The sequence below is a fragment of the Coloeus monedula genome (assembly GCF_965178545.1).
Source record: "Coloeus monedula genome assembly, chromosome: 16".
NCBI classification, from domain to species: Eukaryota; Metazoa; Chordata; class Aves; order Passeriformes; family Corvidae; genus Coloeus; species Coloeus monedula.
This window is the reverse complement of record NC_138796.1, coordinates 440,816-450,990: the sequence shown is the minus strand read 5'-3', so window position 1 is coordinate 450,990 and position 10,175 is coordinate 440,816. Positions and strand designations below refer to the sequence as shown.

Here is a 10,175-nt window from a genome sequence, read left to right as displayed (position 1 = left end):
GCATGCTAAGCCAGAGAACTGTTGTGAGGAGTCCTCATCTGTGAGAAAAACAGGAACAGAAGGAGGAGTTAACATCCGATTTGTGTGACAGCCATAGAAGGTGACAGCAGTGATTTGTTTTCAGTGTTGTAACCAAAGGGCTTTTCTGATACTTGAAAAAATATCCCATTTCTGGTCCTCGGTGCTTTTTAACTTGCAAAAGCTATATTCAAGGGTGCATCTTTTATTCTGCCGCAATCTAATGGCAAGAGGAGAACATGATGTTGCTGTCATTAACAGTTGCTGTAATTTCCCCAGGATGAGAAAATCAGAAAAACAATGCCACCTACCTGGAGGATTTTGGTGATCCCAAACTTTTAGACCCCATAGTGTAGTTTGATGTAGTGTTCCAAATTTTAAATCTTCAGAATCTGAGAGATGTTTTCTGAAATTGTCAGATCAATTGTATCTTAAACTAATCAGATCTTGACAGCCCTTACTTATGAACACGTCTGCACAGAAATTGAACCATTTTCATAAAATCTTGTTCTGTTCATAAGGTATTCTGTACCAGTTGTATTAGCAAAATGAGAGTGGGAACAATTATATTCAGATATGAGTAAGGAGAAGCAGGTCAGGCTATGGAAGGAAGGGAGAGTGTAAAACTTCATTAATAGAGAAGCAAAAGAAAACTGAGAGATTGAATGTAGACAGAAATTATTTGAGAGAAATGAAAAGCCAAAGACGCTGCTGCTTGTGTCCATTAGGGCAAGATAGCAAGACTATAAGAACTGAGTCTGCAGATGATGACAGGCTGATGGTTAAAAGGCTGAAATGATATTCCAGCATCAGGAGTTCTCCAGGTGAAACTCTTAAAAACTTTCAGCTGCTTCTGCTTTTATGGAGTTACTTAAAAATATTGTTGTAGCTAAAACCAAAATGCCTCTGCTTTACAATTAGGTCTTTGGAACAATCAAAGCCTCATTTTTATTCAGCCACTGAAATACTACAAATTTTCTAAAAAAGCAGGCTATAACACCGCCCCCCCCCCCTTTTTTTTTTTCCCTGTCCTTTTGCTTTGTGTTTTTTTAAGGTTTTTTTTTTTCTTTTCTTTGGTGTCATGTCTGAGACTGGTATTAGGTTCAAGCTATGGTTTTTCACAGCTTGTTCCAGAATCTCTGAACTATTCTAAGGCTGACTTTTGCCTCTAAGAGTGATATATATCCTTCAAGTGGAAGATAGAGAACTACAGTCTAATAAGGAGACATAATATTGGCTCTGATCAAACCTATGAAGCCTTTCATATCCTGGGACTACCGAGTGCATGCTATGTGTATCACCTGCAACCAGAACAAAGTACACAGCATTCTTCCCTTTTTCTTCTGTTGAATTTTGCCAAAAGAAACTATTTTGGAAAATATTTAAGTAGTGCTTGTAAGCCACTAAGGAGCTGAAAATGTTCTGTGACAAAGATTTTGGTTTAGTTGTGGGTTTGTTTTTTGGTGGTGTGTTTGGAGGTTGTTTGTTTTGTTTGTTTTGCTTTGCTTGTCTCACCTGGTACTTCTAGTCACCTATATTGCCCAGGGCATGGCAGCTTTATTTAGCCTCCACCTGGGTCTGAGGGACACGGCTCGTCTTCAGTTGTCTTTGTGTCGCTTCCTGCATGGCCTCTGGGCCCGGGCTTCAGGTAGGTTATATTTGGACAGCCCCCTGGAGTGGATGTGGCGGTGCCTCCTCCTCCCCGGGGCAGCTCCCCCGCCCAGCGGATGCCCCTCGGCGCCGGCCGCCCCTGGTGCCGGATCCCCCCACGTCCCTCCACCACAGGCAGTGTTTGCTTTCCCCGATTCTCTCCAGCTGATTCACAGCTTCCTGAAGGCATCATGCCTAGATTTGGATATACTATTCAACTGCATCCTCATTTGTTACATGAAGAATGAAATAAGTACTAGCTGCCGTTCTCAAATTCTGTATGTCATTATGTGCTAAAATAGTATTTATTTGCAGTAACATCTCACTAATAATTCGTTACTTAAATTCTGGTACTCTGTAGCTCTCATTCTCACATCCTATTTCAGTATATAGCTAGTAACCTATTATTTCAGAGCTTATATTAATACATTTGCTTTCTTTTTTGAAGTGCAATACTTTTCACTTTATGTAATTTCATATTATTTAGAGTGTATTTAAAATATGTCAAAATATTTTTTCTCCTCATTTTTGTCTCCCCAAGTGACTAAAATCTTTCCCAGAATAATATCACAAATCTTGTATACATACTTTCTATTTCATTACCAAAACTGATGAAAATATTGAATCAGACCAAGTTTGAGCCTGGAATGCCCCTTGAAATGCCATTTCACTTTAACAGGGAACTGCTAATGATTAGACGCATTATCAAAAAATTTAATTATTCATTAACAAGACAAGGTGCTAGCATTTAGGTCAACAAGCTTCCTTAGTATTCCTTTAAAATTGAACTGTGTCAAAAATCTTAGCAAAGTCAAATTATATACTATCTACCCTGTTAGCAGCAAGTAAGCTTTCTTGGCAAAGATGGAAGTTGAATCAAGTTATATTCTCTGTTTAATCATTCACTTAGTTTAGCATTATTTTTGGCCTTACTTTTCCTACACTTGAAGATGAAACCATCATTCAGAAGTCCTCTAGGCTTCTTGAACGGCTTCTCAGAAATAACTTTCAACATTGCAGAGACTGATTCAGTTCTTTATGCTTTGTTTGGTTGGTTTGGGTTTTTTTGTTTGTTTTTTTGGGGTTGTTTATTTGTTTGGTTTTGGTGGTTTTGTTTTGTTTCATTTTCCCCAAAAAAAAAAAAAAATACTTTGGGGAAAATTTCATCTGTCCCTGCAGAATTTAACACACTTTCTAAGGACTTTAACTCAATTTTTTTGTGTGCTATTATTATCTTGTTAAAATGAATAATAATATCTTCATTGTTAAACTAGATTGTTTTAGTGGAAGAAAAAGGGTGTGCTCTATTCCTCAATCCATTACACATTATCTATTATTCACTCCCTTTCCTGAGCAATAACAGGCCTTTACTCTCCCTTTTTCCTAAGACTGATGACAAACTTTAGATTTTGTGGTTGTCCCCTTTTCTAATTTTAGTTTCTCAGTTTGTTTTCAACTGAACAGGAGATAAAAATTTCTACTGTCCAAGTTTTCCAGCAGGTTTGGTACACTAAACTCTGCCAGATGAAGCCACTGGACTCTACAGCATTGTCAGCTCTGAGAATTACATACAATATACTGGTACTTCATGGCTTTAATGCTATTGTGTGCTTTATTACCTCTGTTCTAAAGGCACCATCTGCTTTTCTAGAAAGGAAAATGTTACAGTTTGCTGATATTAAGCAGCAGAACCTAGTAAATTGCCTATAGTGATGCTGTTGCCTGATTTGTGTTTGCTTTGGCTCATGCATACTGCAACACACACATATAGTCTGTACAGCTGATCTACAGCCCAGAGAAGCTGAATCAGAGTATTACATGTGCCCAAGTAAGCCCTACTGGAACAGGATGTGAGTCTGCACAGAACTGTCTCGACACATACAGCTTAATTGAGTAGTCATGTAATAGTATTACAAGTCTGCCCTGTTTGGTTCCTTCCTTTTCTTTGTGTTCACAAGTCTTGGTTGTATAACGTTTGGAACAGCTGTAAACTTGCTGTGTGCAATCCACAGATTTTTATAGTTTTGTGATAGTTTTTGAGCCGTAAAAAAACTAGCTGATTTTTGAGCCTTACAAAAGTATCCAAGGACATAAACATAAATCCAGCTGGTCAAGCAGCTGTGTGGACCATTATGATAATGGCTAGTTAGACCCAAAACTGTAAAATGAGGAGAAAAAATTTTACCAGATCGCATGGAAAAGAATCTGCCTTTTCGCCAGGATAATCTCTTTCAATTCACATATGCGAAAACCATCACAGCACCATTCAGTAGCCACAAACAGTTACGGCACTACTGACCTAAGTTACACAAAAGCTTTTTCCTACTTGGCAGATTTTCTCTAAGAGGCCTAAAATATGGATACAGTGTGAAGAGTGCAGGTAGGCTTTCAACAAAAAACCGCACACACAGACGTCCACTGACCCATGCATCCAACCTACTACAAGATTATGATCAACTGTTCTACTAATTTGCAGAACAAATTAGTTCTGCCTTCAGGCAGAAGAATGAAAAAATTATCATACAGGAAAGGTGACTCAGGCTGGCTATTTTAGAAACCTTTCTGAAGAAAGTGATGAACTCTGGGACACTGCAGTTGCCCTGGCCCTCCACACCACCCCCACTTGAAGCTAATTATCGGTATCTTGTACATTCTGATGCAGTTCAGTAAACTAGATGGTCTTTTCCTGCCTCATCCTCTTGAGTAATCCCTCGCAATTCTAGGAACTCTTTGACAAACTCAATTTGTTCACTACAGTGCCGTGCACTGCTGGCCCGCCTCCTGGCGTCTGTGGCCGGCGGGCTCGCACACGGACTGACAGGACGCCGTTACCGGGCACCGCGGGCTCGTTCGGAAAACAGGGAAAACGGCCTGTCACAACCGGCGAGGGAGCGCGGGTGTTATGCAGACGAGGTAAGTTCTCAGGAACGAACAAGCGCACTGGAATTGCATTTATGACGCACTCGAATTCCGAGCTGCGTGGAGGGCGCGGCTCTCCCGGCAATCCCAGCCGCCGCGCTGGCGCCACCCGCCGCCGCTCCTACGGCACGCGGCCGTCGTGGCACAAATCCGGATCTGAGTGTCCGGGGGCGGTGCTGCCCGGCGGGCCCGCCCTTTTCCGCCCTTACTTACGCAGCTTCCCTGGGGCGCCATTCCCTCAACTGCGCATCCTCCTCTCGGCTTGGACGCTGAGGCTGACGGGGGACGCTCTGTTCTGGCTCGCTTGTGAGTAACAGTTACCGCCACCAGTGAGCGAGCGCAGTGCGCGGAAGACCCGCCTGCGGCAGGGGGGGATTGTTGTGGTGACGTCGGGGGCGGGGGACGCGGGCGCCCCATTGGCTCAGGCTGGGCCGAGCGCCTGGCGCGGAACGGGTGGGGAGCGGCCCCGGTCCGGGCGGGCCATGGCCAGCACCGGCAGCCCCCTGGTGAGTCCGGGCGCGGGGGGCGGCCCGCGGGCCAGGCGGGCCATGGCCAGCACCGGCAGCCCCCTGGTGAGTCTGCCCGGGGCCGCGGCCCGCGGGGTGCTGGGGGAATAAGTAGGCCCAGGCGCCGGGGCCAGCCCCTGAGAGGTGGCCGCCCGTGCCCAGTGCTCTGCCGGCGGCGGGGTCGCGGTGGGCTTTCGCGAGCGGCCCCGCCTCCTACGCCCGCTCGAACAGGGCGGGTGAACGGGCGCTGCCGTCGGTGGAGCCAGTCTTGTCGCTGCTGCTCGCGGTCGTTCTTCCGCCCCCCTTTCCTGGCTCGCCGCAGGCCTCGCGGGAGGGCCCCGTTCTCCCCTGAGCGTAGCCCGTTCGCGGGAGGAGGTGAGGCCGATGGTGAAGGGGCCTCACCGCCGCCTCTCGCCGACCTCCGTTTTCGGTTCCGGGTACGGGGCGTTGGCATGGCTATGCCAGGCCGTCTGCCGCTGGCCGAACAGGCGTTGTTGCCCTGTGGAAGCTACCTGTCACTCTGTAATCGATTTCTTTTGTAGTAGGAAGAAACGCGTGAGGAAGATCGTGAGGGTCACAGTAGGACGCCGTTTCAAACGCAGTTGTTTACGTTAGTTTGACAGCGTCAATCTCGTTTCGTGTGTACTGACATATCTCGAAGGTGGACTCGTAGTTGGTATACAGACGTGGTAATGGTAAATCTTCTTCTGTGTTGTGAGTTATACAGTTTAGTTAGTGTAGACATTCTCTCGTGAAAAGAAAAATAATCATCAGCTTTCACTCGTGTTGGCAAAACTACCTGGCAGTGATATGTTCCTTATCCTCGTGTGCATGCTGCTGTGCTTTTGGGTCTTGTGCTCTGTCAGTTGCAGGCTGCCAAGCTTCACTCTGCGGCACTTAAAACCTTTTCATCAACTGGAATTGACTAGGGAGGGTTTTCTGTGGAGACGGGCACAGCCATGTTGATTCTTGACATCTTATTTCAGTGTGCTCTCTTCTCCATGCTCAGTGATTTTTTTCATCAGGGTGTTACACAGAATCATATTTATTGACCGAAGATGAGAAGTACTATGTGGAATAGCCCTACAGAGCACATGGAATGCTACATCAAGGTCTATGAAATAAATCAACTTTTGATTATTAGATTATTAAAGGGATTAGTTTTGCTAGTTGATGCAGCTCTATAAAGCTGCTTCTTAGCATCAGAGATGACTTCTGTTTACTTGGACTCTTAAACGGAGAGTAGGCTTCCCTTTGTGCTTCTGCTCTTGTTTATTGCTCATCTTTCTCAGAGTTTTTTTTCCAAAATACTTGCATTTCCCTTCCTTTTCTGTATACAGTTTAGGTCCCTGCCCATAAGAAAAGCATGCAGAGAGGGGAAAAATTAGGAATGCAACTGACAACCAATTTTGTGAAAATCAAGATATTTTGTCAGGGTAATTTTTTTTTTAATTCCTTCTCTTCCATTCTATTTAATATTTTCCTGGTCAGGTGAGTGTACTGACAGGCAGTACCAGATAGAGGTGGCTCGATTCAACTAACCTTTTTGTAATTAAGATGATATCAAATATGGGAAATCCAGTATTTCTGAGACTGAGCAAATTACTGCTAATGTTTATGTGATGGAGTTAATGACACAATGAGTTCTGTGATTATTGAATTGTAAATGCATAAGATGGGATTGGGGAGGGGAGGTGTGAATAGAGCCCGGCTTTGAAAGGAATGTTCTCGCAATTTTCTGCCAAACCAGTTAATTTCTTTATTTTTGTACTCAGGGACAATTCCTAAAATGTTCCGTTATTTTCTGAAGATGTGGCATAAGGAGGGAGTTGTACTTCTAAGAAGGAAACTATTTTAGTGCAGCTTTAGTTGCAGATGCCGGTGTGGTCTTAGCTATTTGCTGTTAATGCTAATGTGGGTATATTGGGTCTCAAACCAAGAAGTGCCCTTCCTCTCAAAATGAGATGTCTGGAAGTATGGTAATTAACATCTTCATTTGCAGCAACATCTTTACTGGACTGTTTAGCTGCACTAGCAATTACTAGATTCTACCAGTGTTTCTGACCTGATAAAACCTATAGTGTAGTCATGGATCCAGCTGAACAAAATTGCTAGGTTTTTTTTTTTTTTTCCCCAGTGGAACTAATATGAACTACACTTTTTGAAGAACTGGGCTCTTAGACCTTACATAGAGACAGTTTTGCATCTATGTTAAGGATTAGATTAGGCTATGTTAAGAGTTCTGTTTGTAATTATTTGTAGGTTTAAAGCTTCCAGGTATGTATGTAGGGGAAACTCTTCAAGCTTATCTATTTAATATTCTCTTCTCTTGGGTTTTCATCATAAAATCACGACTAATCTTTATCACTCATGCGTAGGCTTTTAACTGGGATAAGTTTTCAGTAAATCCCTTACCAAAGCAGGCTGCAGGAATAGACAATAGCAGAAGACATGGATGTTGAAAAGGTGCTCAAAGGTGGAAAAACCGGGAGTTTTAAGAGGAGCAGTTTTATACGCATTCATATTTCTAACATTAAAAGTGCTTAGAGCTAGGTGAAAGGACATGATCCACAGAACAGTCTGAGTATAATAGTGATGGTCTACTAAACAATGATTCCACTGTGTGGGTAAGTTTTTTTTTTTTAAACAAATTTTTGTTTGGGTTTTTGATCTATTACAGTGCCAGAAGTAAAGTCTGTTTCATTTAGCTCTTGAAACTCTACAACTAGATTACTGTAGCTGGATGTGGTAAGATACCCTGCAGGCTTAGGCTCATTGCACTTGCCTAAAGCAGATCAGTTGGAAGGCAACATTGCTGGAAAAACTTGGAAAGGGACGACGACTACTGAAGTACTTGCAGGAATACTTGTACAGAAGGCATGAAACCAGGGGCACAATCATTTTGTTAGACTGAAAAATGTAGTAAACTGTCAAAGTAATAAAAATAAATTTGGTCTATGAATATGTGAAATATTTTATTAATACCTATTTTTTAGCAGTAAACTTGTATTTTTTATATATATATATTTGTCTAGAAAGGCTATACAGATTGCTGTAGAACTAGCACATTTATGCCATTCAGAAAATATGAAAGTGACCTTAATTTAGAAAACATCATGTTTGAAAGATAAAATCCAAGTTCCTCATATCAGAGCTTTCCAAAGAACACGTACGATGCCAAGGAATTATTGTTTCTGGTTTTTCAAATGGAAAAAACTTTCTTTGCAAGTGACCAAGTTAGACTGTGTATGTATAATAAAGAAGGAAATGGGGGAGAAGCAGATTTTCTTCCCATCCCACTTCCCTTTCTGACATCTTATTTGCAGGTAAGCTTGTGGAAACTTACTACAGTCTAAAGCGTCTGAAAGGACTGGATACAAAATGTGCAAAGCTAGCTATTTGGTCTAGAACCTTATTTTGCACACCGTATGAATTCTACTCAAAATTGCTGTAGGAAGTTAAGTGGTTTGCTGTGTGAGTAAATATTGAACCTGAGAGTTGCTTTCTGCTTTAAAAGACAATCTGTAAATACTTCACCTAGAAATATTTTATAATTCTTTATGGTGAAAAATTGTAAGGATTAACTTGCTTAGTGCCTTCTTCTGAAAAGAAAATACTGAATTCAACATTTGGTTCTTTAGTAATCCTGCAGGAATTTACAGTTCTTGACTGTGCCATGAATCCGCTGTACATACAGTCCATCTGTATACTGCCACTTCGGTGTGTCTGCTTCTCTGTTCTTTACCCCAAGCTGTTCTTTGCCTCCTAGAGCTGCTAGCAAGGAGCCTGGCATAGGAAGTCCTTTTGTGTTTGCTAGCCTGAGCCCCCATCTATGCTGCGCAGCACCTGATTATCAGTGTGCCTTGTGAGGTAGCTGGTGGTGTAGCCTGGGATCCAGACTATTGCGATCACAGATGGCTTTTGTTTTCTTGTGAGCTAGCCTAGATCTGTTTGTGTTAAATGAATTCTCAATTACTTGTTTACAATATAGCTATATATGGGCCATAGGCTGACTTTAGGTTCTTGGAGATTTGTGTGGTTTCCTGTTTCTGATTTGTTTTGAAGCACTAGGCAGTGGAAGGATGCCTTAAATAGTCTGCCTCTGAAGATGCGTGGAACTTAAGTGCTTTGCTTAGCAGTAGAGGAGGTTAGAGAGTAACTGGCTGAAATGCAGGTTCTTATAAATCCTTTCATTAGCTTTAGTCCCTACCTGATTTTGGAATTAGAATCCTGGAAATCAGTGGCAGAAATACCACTACGTAAGGTGGTCGACTTTATAGAAAGGCATTTGCATAAACTGAAATTTTGGATCAGCATTGCTTGGTATGTGAAAAATTAATTTCTCTAGAAACGAAATCAGTCTTGTGGATAAAATACCTTTATTCCCTAAAGGTCAAAACACTCTAAGAATGTTGAGGTGTTCTCTGTGCTTCCAAGGCATTGAGCTTCTTGGCTATATTTTTGCTGATATAATATGAAGCTGATATCCTCATTACTCATTTATGGATGGACTGTGTTATGGATTTACTGGACAAAGGAAGAAATGTCAGTAGACAAACAGTACTTCTGTTTCCCACTACTGCAGAGGGACCAGCCATTTTAGGTAAAATAGTATGTTTGAACAGGGGAAAGCTTGAAAGCTTCAAGCTTTCCCCTTCCATTAATTTGTACAGTCTTTAATCTTGAAATGTATTATCAGGACATGATTTTTAAAGATCTTTTGTTGTCTTTTAAATTATGGTTGTTTCTATCAAGATACTTTGTGAAGAGATTTTTTGGGAGTAACGGTTTTATGCAATTCTTCAATGAGTGCTTACCTTTCAGCATTAGGTTTCAAATGACACTGGGCATGAAGGTGAGCATAGTTGTTTTGCTGGGTTAGAGCCTAGACTTCTTTAATCAATTAGCATAGCTGTTTGTTTGGACAACAACAACAAAAAACCCCTCCTTTTACGAAGCCAAATGCTTTTGAAATTTACATGGTTAATTCATAAAAATGATCTTTAAACCATTTTTTCATGTGGCAACTTCTGAGATCAAAAAACTTCACCCTAGATACATGTATGACTTCAGATTCTCTTG

At 42.0% G+C, this 10,175-nt stretch overlaps 1 protein-coding gene across 3 annotated transcripts in view; it reads left to right on the top strand.

Moving 5' to 3' along the window:
• The first annotated feature begins 4,975 nt into the window (after positions 1–4,975).
• PDPK1 (3-phosphoinositide dependent protein kinase 1) overlaps positions 4,976–10,175 on the top strand; it is a 62,841-nt gene continuing 57,641 nt past the window's right edge. The window contains exon 1 of one of the 3 annotated variants that reach the window (XM_082292516.1): positions 4,976–5,093. In XM_082292516.1, coding sequence (XP_082148642.1) covers positions 5,070–5,093 — 24 coding nt within the window. In that variant the 5' untranslated portion in view covers positions 4,976–5,069. Of the gene's footprint in view, positions 5,160–10,175 lie in introns of all 3 variants that reach the window. The other 2 variants (XM_082292518.1, XM_082292515.1) reach the window with 2 other exon arrangements.